The sequence below is a fragment of the Myotis brandtii genome, unplaced genomic scaffold (assembly GCF_000412655.1).
Source record: "Myotis brandtii unplaced genomic scaffold, ASM41265v1 scaffold187, whole genome shotgun sequence".
In the NCBI taxonomy this organism is placed as follows: Eukaryota; Metazoa; Chordata; class Mammalia; order Chiroptera; family Vespertilionidae; genus Myotis; species Myotis brandtii.
Window position 1 is genome coordinate 3,375,443 of NW_005356944.1, and position 15,361 is coordinate 3,390,803.

General features: G+C 57.5%; 2 protein-coding genes across 2 annotated transcripts in view; one reads left to right on the forward strand and one right to left on the reverse strand.

The window, feature by feature from the left end:
- The first annotated feature begins 296 nt into the window (after positions 1 to 296).
- Positions 297 to 3,712, forward strand: GAL (galanin/GMAP prepropeptide). Its single transcript, XM_005864491.2, has 4 exons — positions 297 to 446; positions 2,183 to 2,269; positions 2,552 to 2,632; positions 3,469 to 3,712. Exons 1-4 carry the CDS (start codon positions 326 to 328, stop codon positions 3,579 to 3,581), a joined length of 402 nt encoding a protein of 133 aa, XP_005864553.1. The 5' UTR covers positions 297 to 325; the 3' UTR covers positions 3,582 to 3,712.
- A 2,135-nt stretch (positions 3,713 to 5,847) lies between these two features.
- The window catches only part of MTL5 (metallothionein-like 5, testis-specific (tesmin)), a 17,239-nt gene continuing 7,725 nt past the window's right edge, over positions 5,848 to 15,361 (reverse strand). The window contains exons 5-8 of the mRNA XM_005864492.2: positions 13,820 to 13,911; positions 11,534 to 11,636; positions 8,242 to 8,402; positions 5,848 to 6,563 (exon numbers count right to left, since the gene is read on the reverse strand). Of these exons, the coding sequence (XP_005864554.1) occupies positions 6,374 to 6,563; positions 8,242 to 8,402; positions 11,534 to 11,636; positions 13,820 to 13,911 (546 nt within the window). The 3' untranslated portion in view covers positions 5,848 to 6,373. The remainder of the gene's footprint in view (positions 6,564 to 8,241; positions 8,403 to 11,533; positions 11,637 to 13,819; positions 13,912 to 15,361) is intronic.

Sequence of the window (15,361 nt, forward strand, 5' to 3'; positions counted from 1 at the left end):
GGTGTGAGCGGTGCGAGGACAGCCTGCTGGGAGCCAGTGAGCGGGGACTGGACGCCGAGCCGCAGCTTCACCCGCGGAGGGTCGGTCACACTGGAGCCGGTCCGGCCTCACGGAGAAGCGAGCGGTGCGGATGGGGCTGGTCTCTGGCTTGGCCGATGCGCGCACCGACCCTGCCATGTCTGGCCTTTCGAAAGTGCGTGTGATCCGACCGATGTTCTGCCCGGAGAGCGGGCCTCTTCCCCGAACGGTCTGCGCCGGCTCGTTATGTGAGAGTGACCAGCGGCCTGTGTGACTGGGCCCGTGGTGGGGAGTCCAACCGCCCGCCATGCGGCCCCACGCAGGCTGCTGGGCCAGGCAGGTCCTGGCCATCGACCCCTTCCTCCCATCTCAGGTGAAGGAGAAGAGGGGCTGGACCCTGAACAGCGCTGGCTACCTTCTGGGTCCAAGTAAGTGACCAAGAACCTGAACCGGCAGACGCTGCACCTGCCGCTGCGGCAGCCATGAGTGTGAATCCTGCCGTTTCTGAGCTGCTGGGCGTCACTCTGAGCCGAGGCTGGTCCAGTGTTAGATGAAGGGCAGGGCACTTCCTGAGGCTTGGAGGATGGGGTCCCCTTAGGTTAATGGCACTTGCCACGTCTCTAGGTGGCACATCGCCCTCTCTGAAGCCACACCCCCCTCCCCCTCCCATAGGGCCTAGAGGGACTCACTTACTCAGTCCCCGCCCTGACCCTACCTGCCCTCCCCCAGCCTCGAGGCGCCTGACTCTGCCTTGAACCTTGACTGCCCTGTGGCCCTTGGCACCCCGTCTCCTGCCTTCTCCCTTTTGTCCACATTCCTCAGGGCTGCCTCCACCCATTTAAACTGCCCGGGAGCTGTCTTAGTCCTTAATCCTGGAGTTTAAGTACATACTTTCTCCTGACCCCCCTGCGGCCCTTGGCACCCCGTCTCCTGCCTTCTTGCTTTTTGCCCACATTCCTCAGGGCTGCCTCCACCTGTTTAAACTGCCCGGGAGCTGTTTTAGTCCTTAATCCTGGAGTTTAAGTACATACTTTCTCCTGCTCAGACGGTTTATCCATCGCCCGGGGGTCCTTGAGAGCCCAGCACTGATGGCAAACACTAGGTGGGCCCAGGCAGGACCCTGCACCCTTCGCACCCCTGAGCTCTCTCCCTCAGAGAGCACCTCGTCTCTGGGTGCTCCTGGCCCCCGAAACAGGAGGAACCGTCAGCAAAAATGTCACTTTGGAATGTTGACAGCATGTCAAGGAGACTTTTCACCCTGAGTTGGGAAACACCCTTTTCCACTGTGAAGTTTTAAGTCTCTGTTGAGTTGGATCCCCAGGAGCTGGCATACAGACAGCTCTTTGTGGGAAGTCCTTACAGCCTAATGGTTTGCCCTTGACCTCCACCGCCCGTGTGACCTCCACCACCCACATAGAAAGAGCGCCGGAAGAACGCGTTTGCAGGGGACACCCAGCCGCCCGCCGGATCAGCTCACTTACTGCCTTTCTCAAGCTTGTGCCAGGGGCTCTGTCCTGGGAAAATGAGTTAATTTTCATTCTTCCGGCTTGTGGATGACACAGCCCACCAGGCCCAGCAGCCAGAAACCCTGAGCCGTCCTCGCCCTCGTCCCCTCTTCTCCTTTATCTCCTAAGTCGCTCCAAATCCAGCCCCCTCTCCTCATCCCAGGCCACTTGGTATAGAGCCCTTATTCTTTCTTCCAGTAGTTTCCTAAGGGAGCTCTCAAGAAGCACACCACCCAATGCACACACAGTCACCCAGCCTACCCCACCCCAAGCATGTCTGTCTGTCTGTCTGTCTCTCTCCCCGCCGCCCCACCCCCCTCTCTCCCTGGCTCCGATCCATCTCCCACACAGTTGCCAGAGTGGTCTTTGAAAAATAGAAATATTTCGGTACCTCCCTTGTTTTCAGAAACATAGGCCCCGAGCCCCGGTCGCCTGCCAGCACCCCTGGGAGCCTTGTGCTCCCCGCTGCGCCAGGCCTGTGGGCTCTGGGCCCTGGTCGTGTGGAGTCCCAGCACCTGGTGACGGACTGGGCCCCGGGTACACGCTGTCCTCCCTCTCCTGTGGTTCCCACACTGGGCTGCCGTGGTAGTCGGGTCCTTTGGGCGGGAGGAGGGTACGGTAATGACACTCAGGGGCTGTCTGCTCTGCTCTGCAAACAGATGCTGTTGACAACCACAGGTCATTCCATGACAAGCACGGCCTTGCTGGCAAGCGGGACCTGCAGCCTGAAGACGGCGCGAGGGCAGGTGAGGGGACGGGTCCCGGGGCTCCGAGGCCCTCCACTGTCCACCTCTGGGCACACAGGGCAGTGGTCCGAGCCGGGCCCGGCCACCTCTGTCCACTGCTAGCCACAGAAACGACACTGGGAGTAAGATGCTGGGCAGCGCAGGGACAGCAGAGAGCCCTCTGGACTTGGGGCCTCCAGGAGAGGGGTCCCCGAGATGGGTGACAGAGATGCTGGGGTTCATGACCTCGGGGTGCCCGGAGCACCTGTGTAAGTCGTAAATGTCAATCCTTTTGGTTTCTAGGCGACTCTGACGGGCCGCTGCCCTGGAACGATGATGTTGTGCACAAGATAATGGAGTTTCTGACTTTCTTGCATCTCAAAGGTCAGTGAAATGTGGCCGATTTACATTTCCGCCTCCTAGAACCAACCCTGGGCACTTAAAACGGAAAGGGTTCCCTAGACTTCTGCAGCGACCGATCCCCACGCCTGCTGGTTGGAGTTACAGCCCGGGAACTGGAACTAGCTAAAGCAGGGCTGGGCTTGCTGCCGGTCCCACACCGTCCCTGGAAAGGGTCATCAGACCTACTGTTCCCAGAGAGAGAGAGAGAGAGAGAGAGAGAGAGAGCGAGCGCGCGCCTCAGGGTTCCGTTCTCTCTGTGCACTATTGACGTGGCAACAACCGCTGTCCCTGTCCGGCCACAGTGCCCCACCGCCCGCTCCTCACAGGCGTCTGAGACCAGGTCTCATCAGCACTGCAACTGAACAGGGGCCCATCCGTCAGATGTCGGCTTTCCTTTGGGTTTGGGGCAGGCTGCGTTTAAATGCATGGCCCTCGGCTCTGGGCCTCCTGCAGACGCCGCCGGCGATGAGGCTCCCCCTGCCCATTTCAACCCTGGCTTTGCCGTCTGTGCTTCATGCTTGTCATTCATTCAACAGTGAGGGTCTGGCTTTTGCCAGATAAGCTCACAGGTCCAGCCGCCCCGTGGGAGGCCTGCGCTCTGAGAGTTAACCGTGCAGGTGGGGGCGGGGGCCGGGGAGCTGGACGCTGTGATGCTCACGAGAGACAGCTGGTTGTCAAGTTTCACACGTCACGATTTCGTGTGAGTTTGAGAGTCCAGGCTGATTCTGTTCTGTCTGGACCCTGTAAGGCGAGCCGGGGCTGTGATGTCCTCCGTGCGGACAGCAGGGGCTCATCACCCAGCGTCCGTCTCTTTGCAGAGGCCGGGGCCCTGGTGCCCGTGCTCCCCTCGGCGGCGTCCTGGGAAGACACAGAGCAGTCAGCCCTGAGGGAGCCGGGCAAGGCCCTCCCGTCCCAGGAGGTCAGATTCTGAGACGATGGGTCAGCTTGTGCCAACTCCCCGAGTCAGCCAGCCCCTCCTCTCCTTTGAAGCTGTGTTGTTATAATTTAAGATTTCCCCTTTGGTAATTATTCTCGTGGCAAAATAAAAACCAGCAAGTGTTTCCGTGTCTTCCTTCCTTGTGCCTGTCTGTCACCACCACCAGAGTGCTTTACGACCAGCTGGAGCCCTGGCCGGGTGGCCCAGTGGTTGGAGTGTCGTCCTGTACACCAAAAGGTGGCGGGTTCAAGTCCCAGTCAGGGCACACACCCAGGCTTCAGGTTCAGTCCCTGGTCAGGGTGCCTACGGGGGGCAACCAATCGATGTTTCTCTCTCTCCCTTCCTGTCTCTAAAAAAAATCAATAAAAAACATATCCTCGGTGAGGATTTAAAAAGATAAAAAAGATACGGCTGGATTGTAATCATGTGCATTAGATCAGTGCACATCGGGAACAAGGCGTGTGCACACTAAGCTGAGTCAGACACAATTATAAAGGAACAGACGCCCCTGCCGTCCTGGGGCCAGCAGGGGGTGGGGCCGGGAGTGAGCTGGGGACCCACAGGGCAGGTAGAAAAGTGATTTTCCTGAAAACTTCAAGTGCTTCCTAGCTGAGGAGATGTGTGCCCTGTCCGGGTGCGGGAAAGCCAGCCCCTGGCAGAAGCTCTGAGGACCGGTGGTGATGGTCCATCCCGAGGGGGAGGCAGTCACACCTGAAGACCCAGAGGAATGCGAGGGGGTGAGGATGGGGGAGAGCCTTCTCTTAGGTCACGTGATGACGCGGGGCCTCTTGGCCTTGGGGGGAGGTCTCTGGCTGCATCACATGACTATACGCACCTGCACTTGGCTGTTCTCACAATGACTTTCCTAAAAGCTGTGCTGACTTGCTAAACCCTCCCCCTTGAGCAACCCACAGGGGTCACGCCTTCCAGTGGCCTGTCCCTGGCTTTTAGGCTTCAGCTCAGCACACCTGGCTGCAGCGCTGGGCCCCACCGCAGGGTGCAGGTGGGCTCCCCTGCTGTGCTGGATCCTGGCTGCCTCTGGGCTCTGCAGGTCAGAATGGGCTGGGGGACCTGTTCCCTCCCCTCCACACCTGACCCTCAGACTCCCAGCACTTGCCCTGGGCCTGGTGTGGACTAAGATGGTGGTGAGTGCGAAACACTCACTGAATGTTAGGATTGGTGCACGAAGAACGTGAAACGGAACAACCACTTTTATTTTGGTTACATATAGGAATGATAGTGTTTTGGATATATTGGGTTAAATAAAATCATTAAATTGGCCTGGCTGGTGTGGCTCAGTGGTTGAGCATTGACCTATGAACCAGGAGGTCACGGTTCGATTCCAGGTCAGGTGACATGCCAGGGTGGCAGGCTCGATCCCCAGTGTGGGGCGTGCAGGAGGCAGCGGATCCATGATTCTCTCTCATCATTTATGTTTCTATCTCTCCTCTCCCTTCCTTTTTGAAATCAATAAAAATATGTTTTTAAAAAAGATTATTAAATCGAATTTCACCTGTTCCTTTTCACTTTTTTAAAATGTGGTGACTAGAAATTTTAAAACTACCTGTGTGGCCGGCAGATACTGCCGTTTGCCCTGCTGAGAAGGAAGGCAGCCCCAGGAGGAGTCACAGAGCCCCACTGCGGCCCCCTTCCGCCCGAGGGTCTGGGGGGCAGGTGACCCTTGGCCGCAGTGTCCCCGCTCAGCCCCAGCTCCGCTCCCGAGAACTCGCAGTCTCACAGCTCTGCCTCTACCTCGGGCTTTCGCCTCAGAGTCTGGATCCGGGTGGGAGACAAGGGGGTTGAAACAGAGAAATGAAGTATCAGAAGGAGGCTGTTCCAAATATCGCTGTGCTGGCCTGCTCCAGCTCCTGCTCCCCAATGTGCCAGGGGCCCCAGCCACACTGCCCGCCCTGCTGTGCCTGCAATGAGCTTCCGAAGGTTGTCTGCGGGGCCAGTACCATCCACACACGGAAACATGACCAAGTGTATTTTCAGTCACCAAGCTAATTACAGCCACAGGAGACAGCTGAAATTTTTATTCTTTGCTTTCACAATAGAACCAAAGGAGTCAACTTAACAGCTAATATTACGTGCTACTTTCTGCAAACTAGTCAGTTTAACCATACTCTACCAACAACAATAGCTTAACAGTAATCATGGAGAAGTTATTGGACAATAGAGCTTTTCCACAATCAAATAGAAACACCTAAGAAACTAGATACATTTCCGTCCCACAACTCAAGATGCGATGGATGGAAGCGCAGCCTGTGTGCCCGCTGCCTCTCGGTGTCCGCCGAGTGGGACACGCCCGCACTCGATTCCTTGAGTGTTCAGGGCTCTCTAGAGATCTCAGGTTGCATCTCAGCAGCCCAGCAGAGATGTTATTTCTAAGAATCTGGGGGAAATCTGATGGCTTTTATGCAGAGAAGCCTCCAGAGGAGACTCCCCAAGGGGATGAGGTCAATAGGGTGACTCTTCCCTCTCCCGCCCCGTGTCCACCCACCAGCACTGGGTGTGGGTGCAGAGGTCCCCAGGCTCACGGGAACCCACGCTCCCTCCTGGCCCCGCCATGTAGTCAGTCACGCCCCTCCTCAAACAGGGGCTGTGGATGCCAAACCCTCCCAGACTCAGCCCCCTGGGTCCCCTGGCACAGAGGGAGCGCCCACCTCGATGGTGCAGCTGTGGACACAGACCGGCCTCGTGTTCCTTAAAGCAGCCTCTCCTCTGTGGGTCCCCGGAAGCCCGAGCGCAGACCCGCAGCTCCTCTCTCCTCCCCACCTTCTCCTCTACTCCATCTTCAACCCTTTGGACTTAAACTCGATGTGGAGAATCTGGGACAGGCACCTCCCGAACTCCTCCAGGACCATCTGCTGGGCCATGCACTCCGAGCAGCGCCCCTTCTCCGCCTCCTCGCCCTGAGCCAGCAGACAGGCGCACGCGGCTTCCACCACCTCCCAGGAGATGCACGAGGACCGCCTGCAGGGACACACCAGTCAAGGCCATGGTCAGAGGCCCGGCTGCTCTTAAAGGCCAGAGTGTTCCAGGGGACGGGCTTGTCATGCATTTCAGAGACTCACTGGCAAAACCCAATGCTGTCTTCCTGATATGGAAGCTGTTCACTAGAATAGCATCAGGATTGCTTTTAGAAGGAGATACGGAGGAAGGTAAACCTGTCAGCTTCTTGACATCCCTCTCGTGGTCGATTCTACGTTTCTCAAAATTAGATCCTCACAAACCCAGAGGCCTGGGCTCCGGTCAAGCCCGTGGCTGGGCAGGAGCAGCAGCAGGAACCTCAGACAAGACCAGTCCCTGCGGACAAGCAGCCTGGGTCCCAGCGTCGTGCAGGGCTGCGCCGCCCTCCTGGGTGCCCGCTCCCCCACAGGTGTGCATGGGGCTGGGGAACCCCAGGGGCTCTGAGGACTCCCTCGTCTGTCACTCCTGGGGTGCGCTTGCTCTGACTGCCCAACGGGCCCTGAACAAGGACCTGCAAGACGCTGTGCTGAGTCCTGCAGGGCAGCCACGTCCCGAGATCAGGACAGCGTGGCTCAGCTCAAGGCCGCTCACACCGAACATTTTAGGAAAACTATTAAAAAGTGTTGGGTTATGAAAAGAGAGATAGGTGCTGGGACTGGTTAAAACCTCTCACAGCCCTAGCCGGTTTGGCTCAGTGGATGAGCCTTGGCCTTCGGACTGAAGGGCCCCAGGTTCGATTCCGGTCAAGGGCACATAGTCGGGTTGTGGGTTCAATCCCCAGTGGGGGCGTGCAGGAGGCAGCCAATCAGTTATTCTCTCTCCTTCTCCCTTCCTCTCTCTGAAATCAATAAAAATACATTAATAAAGTAACACACTTAAAAAAACACCTCTCCACCAAGGTAACACGCAAGAACTGAGTTGAAGGTGAGAGGACAGGGCTGCCCAGGGCAGAGCTATCACTTTGAGACCAGAGTCCATGGCTCGGAGCCCTCGTCACACTCCATCAACACGCGGTCCCGGGGGAGGCGGCCACACTGTCCCTGCAGTTTCCCAGAGGACTGGGCCACGCCTGGTCAGCGTCCACCAACACAGCACAGCCCTCTGCAGGCCACAGTGAGGCCACCTCTGACGTCTCTAAGCAAAGAAGCATGAACGTGGCTGTTCAACAACATTAATGACATGTGAATGCAGAGACGGTTTTTAAATGGATAAATCTGGTCCAATATAAAGTTATTACTCAATCTTTGAGCTACGAGGACCACCGCATGGCCGCAGGCTAACGAATGGGAAAATACCCAGCTGCATGGGTTCATCGCGCTGGGGAGGACCAGCCTGCGTCCCGAGACATGGTTCATCGCGCTGGGGAGGACCAGCCTGCGTCCCGAGCACCCCTGCGCTACCACCACACGGTGACGGTGACGGTGACATGATGGTGACGAGCGGCTCAGAGGTTTGCTGTCTGGAAGCCACACCCCGCAGCCCGAGGCCAGTGGCCTGCTGGTGGCTCCTGCTCGGAGGACAAAGAGGACAAAGCAGCAGGGCCTCTGGGACAGTGTGGGTCCAGGGTGAGTATGGAAGGGGGGACGTCCAGTCCCTGGCGCCCGCCCTGCAGACAGGCCCGCCCCTTCCAGTGTGTGCATGAGCCTCGTTCCCAATCAGGAGGTCAGTTCCGAGCACCTACCTCTCCTTCCTGAATTTGGGGAGTCCTGACATGTAATGGCTGCCTTCAAAACTGCCAGCTTCCGCGTAGTTTGGCACGGCCATGAGCGTTTTTTGTTCGGGGCTTTCTTCATAATGTTTGCAGCCAATGCATTTGCAGATAGAGGAGCACATGATTTTGGCCTGGAAATAGAGAATTGTCCTACAATCACCCAGAAGAACAAATTCTGTTTGGACCTTCAATAGCTTTATGGTGTACACGTAACCAGCAATTTTCAGACCAAAAGAGCAGGAGTGAGAGGAGCCCATGGCGGTGATGTGAGGAGCGCGAGGGGCACGTGCCCAGGTGCCACTGTAGAGGGGACACAGTGGGGTTCTGACAAGGGGGTGGGGAGGGGCTTTGGGAGGCTGGGCGAGTGTGGGTGGAGTCCCCAGGGGGCGCTAACTCTGATTTTGAATGCAGCTGCGTAGCTGGTTACACAATCCCAGCTCGGGTTCACCTTGGCCCGCAGTTGAGGGCACCTCAGGCTCCCACTGCGGCAGAAGATGAGGGGGTGGAGGAGTCTGAACCTGCCGGCTGGCCTGTGCTCGGTGTTCTGGGCAGGCCTACCTGCCTCCCAGTGGGTGGACTTTATTCCTTGTTTCATGGCAGTGTTGCACCCAGGGGGCAGCAAGGGGGTACCAGCTGTGTCCAGCAAGCCTGGGTCCAAGCCCTTGCTTGTGCCGGCCCTGGGCACGGCCCGCAAGCTGGCCCTGGGACACTGGGGTTTCTAGCGTCCTCTCTGCCTAACCCCTGCCATTTCCCTCTGTTCCTTCCAGCTCAAAGGTGCCTGGTGTGCTTTATTCTGCACCTCCGGGTGTTTTGAACGGAGGTTTCTCAGGATTTCTAGTTCCTCTATAATGCCAGGGACTACAGGGCCCCTGCACCTCACGTGGCCGTGGCTGGGCAGAGGCACGTGGCTGACACAGCGTCACCCGACAGCCAGCAGGGCGCAGTGAGGAGCAGAGAGACGCCACAGCACCTGGGGCTGCGCTCACTGTTAGGATTCGCCATCTCTGCACCAGTTTTGACTGTATTTTCAGGGTCTGCACGGGGTAAAGGTGGGGGGATGGACGGCTAGGTCTGTTAGCCGGACCTTTCAGCGCCCATCTCCAGAATCATGAGGCCTTTCTTTTTTTTTTTTTTTATCATGAGGCCTTTCTTGCATCTGAGCTTCTATGACAACTTTTTAAAAATGAAGCTCACAGCCCTGGCCGATGTGCTCAGTGGTTGGAGCGTCAGCCCATGCACCGAAGGGTCAAAGGTTTGATTCCCTGTCAAGGTCATGTATGTGGGTTGGGGGTTCCCTCCCAGCCCCAGGTCAGCTTTGCCTGTCACTTGCTCTCACTGTTCCCTGGAGGAGCCACAGTGACCGGCTCTGTCGTCAGTGAGAAATGCACCGCTGGTCCATTCACTCCGCTCACACGCTTGCCGTCTCCGCAGCCAGTCTCTCAGGCTTGCTCCCCCGCCACCCCCCCCCCACCCCGGTTTCAGCGTCATATATGTTTGCTAGGTTTTTGCTGTAGAAAATGAACGGTTGGTGAAGATGCTGAGGAAATGGCTGTGTCTGTGGACGCGTCTCCTCCAGGGTTTCCTGTTGCTTTTCCTAGGACAGCGGGACCCGGGGCTCTGCTGTTGGCTCACTACTGCCCACGCGCCGCGTTCCAGCATCTTCCCGCAGGACCGACGCAGCCAGGTGGGGCGTGTGCACGACTGCTGCCCTGGTCTTACAGACCCAGAAACTGGGGTGCTGGAGGTTGCATAGCGACGGCCAGTGCTGGAATCGACTCCAAGGCCCACTGAGCCTGGGTCTCAGCCGCTGGGCTTGCTGTTCTCATGCAACTCAGCTGCCTTTTATCCGGCTTGTTCACATGTCTTATCCATCTACCTACCTTCCCTCTAGACATACAGATGTGCACATGTTCTTAATAACAACGTGACTCAGTGCTCCTCATAAACAGACACGAGTCACAGCGCAGTCCCGTCCGCAGGCTGGCAGCTGGGACCTGGGCCCCGTGCTGTAGGACGAGGTCAGGACTCTGAGCAGGCTGTGCCCGGTGTGCCCCACCCAGTCAAGTTAGACGGCCCAGCCCCAGAGACTCCCGATGACGCCTGCCCATCGACACCCCCAGGGGAACCTGTTTGGATTTCGGGGCTTCGTTTTGCCTCTGCTGGAACCTCAGGCAGGTGGAATCATGCAGCGTGTACCCTTTCCGCCTGGCTTCCTCCAGCAGCGCACGCCGGGAGATCCTCCCGCAGCTGCACACAGCTCTCCTCCTTCCTGCCCCTCTGACGGCCAGCCCGCACAGGCTCATCGCCCTACCACAGACGGACACCCGGGTCGTGTCCGGTTTGCGGCATTATGAGTACAGTTGTTGAGGGCATTCTTGTAAAGGCTCTGGTGGACATGTCTATTGGCTGTGTGTTAGAAGTAAGATAGAACTGCGGGGTGATAGTACATGCAAGTGTTAACTGTAGTAATTGGTGCCAAACAACTCCCCAAAGTGGTTGTACCAGTTTATATTCCTACCAGCAATGCACGGGAATGCCACCACTTTTTAAATAAAGCGTTGTACACTGCAGACAGTACCTTTTACCCTAAAGAAAGTGCTACTATACTGAAGTTATGTGTGTCATCAATTTCAACACATTTATCTCTAATTCAAGAGGGGAGTTAGATTACTGTAGGAACAAGGAACTGACCAGCCATGGCGTATGGTGATCTCCGGTCCACGGTTATGGCTTCACTGTCCTGTGCAAACTAGGCCCCCGGCCCCAGCCTAACTGTCCTCCCTGCTCTGGGCACCTTGTGTGTCCACAGAAGAGGCGCTGCAAGCTCCCGCAGGTAGCCGTTAGCAAGCGGCCTGCAGGGCGGTGGCCTTGAAGGGAGCCCAGGTTCTCCCCGTCACCTGGACGTCCTGGAGCGCAATCGAGACATTCGTGATGGCTGAGAGCTTCCTCCCCATTTCCCCTGGACAGTGGACCAGCCACACGTCTGCAGAGCACGCTGCTCCAACGTGGGCCTCTCTGCTACGTGTATGACCCAGTTTCTCAGGTCGAGACAACATGGACATGTGCGTGTTCTTGAATCAGGACCTTCCGAGCCCCGGGGCGTCCCAGGGGAGGGCAAAGCTCCCTCCCTGCCCGTTCAGTGTACATTCTTCAACACCCGGGCTTTCCCCAAACTGAAATGCAGACTCTCTGGCGGTGGCTTTACGCCTGCGAGCCATTTCAGTGCTTCCGAGACGCTTTCGTTGAATGGGAAGGCACTTACCTTAATGGCCTTGAAGCGCTCAAGTCCGTGGCGTAAGTGGCTGCAGCAGGCATCACAGCTGCAGTTGTTGCAGAAGTCCCCGCTGGCAAAGCAGTCGCAGTACCTGTGGGGACAGTCGCACAGCCTGTCAGGCCGTGGCCGAGTCAAAACCATTTCCTGGAAATGCCCACTGATGCCCACCGTCCCCTGGCCCCACTGCTGTTGTCCCGGGAACACAGCAGGTTGGGGTGGACATGTCAGTTAATAAAGAGCCGTCTTCCCACCAGCTGTCCCCGCCCCTCCGCCACAGCACCGGAGACCCCCCTGGGAGAGAAGACGCAGGGGACCCGAGGCCGCACTGCTCTAGGCTTGGTCTTGCTGTCTCTCCCGTTGGGTGCTGTGCGGGGGAGATGAATGCTGGGGACACACGTCAGAATTCACACCAATACTGGTGACTGGATTGTTGGACCAACACCAGTGGCCAGACAGACTTTCATCCGCGTGATCAGCTAGTTGGTAAGGGAGCACTTCACACCCAGCCTGAAGGGCGACTGGGAGTGAATTCACCCATTCCCTGGCGGGCCAGGCCCACGCTGACCCGCGCCCACGTCCCTACTCGGACCCCGTCTGGCCTTGTCTTGGGGAAATCAACAAGGAAGCTAGTGGAGAGCCTAAGAGGTACGAGCTGGGGCCGGGCCGGGTCAGAACAGAGCAGCAGCCCCTGACCGCCCTCCCAGACCCCAGGCCCAACACAGGGCGTTCCGATGCAGATCACCGGCTGGGTTCGTGCAGTGACAGCAAATCAAGTAATTATTCGCAGCAAAAAATGCGAACACAAAGCTCATGTTGTTCCTGGCACATCATTTATAACAGAAAATTGGTTATGACCTGTATAACGACCTCAAAAAAAGGAGACTGTGCTGAGTGAGAAAACCTGGTAGAGGCTGGAGAGGGGGAGGGGCCCGGGAGAAATGGGCTGCAGGGAGGATCCCTCACCAGGCTCTGCCCCCACGTCCTCCAGCGGCGCCCGGAGGGACCGGGGCTGTGGGAGCGCAGTCCCCTTGGGGTCCTGGCCGCGCCAAAGCACACAGCAAAGCTCCCGAGGACGAGGAGGGGAAACCGGTGTCTTCGGGCCCATGACCCTCTCATGGCTGCACAACCTGTGGGAGCGCAGTCCCCTTGGGGTCCTGGCCGAGCCAAAGCACACAGCAAAGCTCCCGAGGACGAGGACGAGGAGGGGAAACCAGTGTCTTCGGGCCCATGACCCTCTCATGGCTGCACAACCCGACCTGCCAGGCAGCCAGCAGGGCCACCTGGCTGTGCCGGCCACGACCACGGGCCAGCACAGTAACAGCAGCGCACCCGGGGGAAGCCAGAGAACAGAAATCACCGACCGCCGGTACTCACTCCTCACGGCCACGCAGCCTCCAGAACTGAGGGGGAGAACAGAAATCACCAACCGCGAACGCCGGTGCTCACTCCTCACGGCCACGCAGCCTCCAGAACTGAGGGGGGTTCCCTCGGCCTCTCCCACTGCCCTCGCCCGGTGAGCCTGTGCCCGGGGCAGCCCCTCGGGATCCCCTCCCCCACTGCCCGGGCTGCCTCATCAGGCCACACCCCGCTGCCTTAGGCTGCGTGCCCCACACTCTTGGGGGCAGGACAGAGGCTGCCTGCACCTGCATGGGAAGGGCTGCCGGTCCCCGGCTGGTCAGTGAATGTGAACAGAGCTGCAACCAGCCGGGCGAGTTTTGGGGGCAGGACAGAGGCTGCCTGCACCTGCACGGGAAGGGCTGCCCGTCCCAGGCTGGTCCGTGAATGTGAACAGAGCTGCAACCAGCCGGGCGAGTTTACTGAGTTACAATTACAGCCGCCACTGCCACTTGAAAATGGCAATCAAGGTCCCAGGCAGGAAGTGCAGCCATGTCTCCTCGGAGACCGCCTGGCGGCGCTGCCGGAGAGCGTGAGGGACCTCGTGGAAGGTGCACCAAGACCACCATCCACAGTCAGTGATGGCCATGCCATTGCTTACGTGGATGACAGCAAGAAAGAAAAAAGAAATACAACAGCTCACGTGAACCAATGTGAAGCAGACGGAGCCTCTGAAACACAGCCGGGCGGCGTGGGGCCGTCCCGGCGACACCAGCCCCACGCACACAACACTGTCGCGTGCTGCTCCTTCCAAAAGCTCTTTTGTTGCTGGTGAGGCTGCAGCAAAGCTAACGCTTCCACTTAGAAGAAAATGACAGTGTACCCGAGAGAGCCTCTTAGATTCTTGAAGGAGTGACTGTTGATGGCGTTGGTCCTTACCCAGCCAGCGTTATCCGGGGCGGTGCGGGGAGGGCTGGTCCTGAGGGCAGAGCAGACCCCAAGGCCGCGGCCGGCTGGGCTCCGTGGTCCAGCTGCAGAGAGTCAAGGCCAGCATATTTTGAATTAGTGGATGTTTTAAACGTTCCTTCCAGCCAGCCCCTAGCTACAGAGGAAAACAATCTTTTTCTCCTGGTTTTACCTCGCAATCCCCTCCCAACAAGTCTGGGTCTGTTAGCAGGAACGTGCCATGACTGCGGACCGAGGGGAGGGGTCTGGGACCTGGGGCCAGGCCACCGACCAGCTGGCAGGCAGCACACACAGGGGTTAGCCGCTGGCTAGAACACTGTATTGGACATCTTTTTCATTTTGTGAAATAAATTCAATTACCAATCTCTGTAAACTAAAAATGGCCATTATTATATCCTTAGTGTAACATGAGCGATCTTGACATTTGATGTCTCATTAGCAACCATTACTTTTTCATCTATTCAAAAGGAGCATTTCATAGTCAACGTTAACGAATTCAAAAGCAATGTCGTAATCTCTGCTTTATCCACGGCCTTGGCTGTCCTGGTTCCAGCTTATTTTTCTTTGTTCCTCAGCAGCGTGGCTCACAGGGAAAGGAAAAGCTAGCAACATCGCTGACCTAATTTTCTCCCTCTCAGTGCTTGAAGAAATGAAAAGGGTTGGATACATTTAGGTTTTGAGATTGTCTATGTCACAGCTAAACGCCCTATCCTGTCCCTCCACTGAAAACTTGAAATTTTAAAATAAGCTTTACTTACGCAGTACAGCCTGGGAAAAACACCGTTTTACCCATCCTCCTCCTCGCCCCCCTCTCGTCTCTTTTAAAATTGTGCGTCTCCGCTGCCTGTTGGGGCTCGAGGACACCGAGCAACCACCCTGGTCCAACTCCTCTGTGCAAAGCCTCCCACTGGCACGGGGACTCCGTTTACAGGAGGGACGTGCCCGCTCGTGACTCCGTCCCAGACACCCGTCCCCACGGGCCGTCCAAAGAGCTGCGATTCTTTCGGAGAAAGGATCTCCGGGGCTGAGGCCATTCTTTGCATAAACCAGGGGCAGTTTCTTCCCCCTCTGCTTAGGCCCAAAGTAACGCAGAGAAAAAGGAATGTCTCCTAAGGGCCACGCAGGCAGCAAACCTAGGGCAACCTTTTGCTGGAACCCACAGCCTTCTTCAGCTTTTGGCACCCAGGAGTGGAGACAGGAACCCACATCCCTGGCACCTCGCTGGGATGCGGGTTCTGGGCGGGGCTGAGAGCCAAGTTTCTAGCAGCTCCAGGGGACGCCCACGCGTGGGTCCTCGAAGCACACCTTGAGGAGCAGGGGAAGCAGGGGTTCCGGGGAGGCAGCAAATGCATTGCTAGGACAATTGCCCGAGGTCCACAGGGTAAGAAGTCGGGGGAGCCAGAATGGGGACAAGAATCATCACAGCCAAGGAAAGCCGGGGGGAGGCTGTGGTCTAAAGGGCATTTCTCGTGCAAGAGCTCGGAGGAGGAAGAGCAGTGCCTTTCGGAGCCGAGG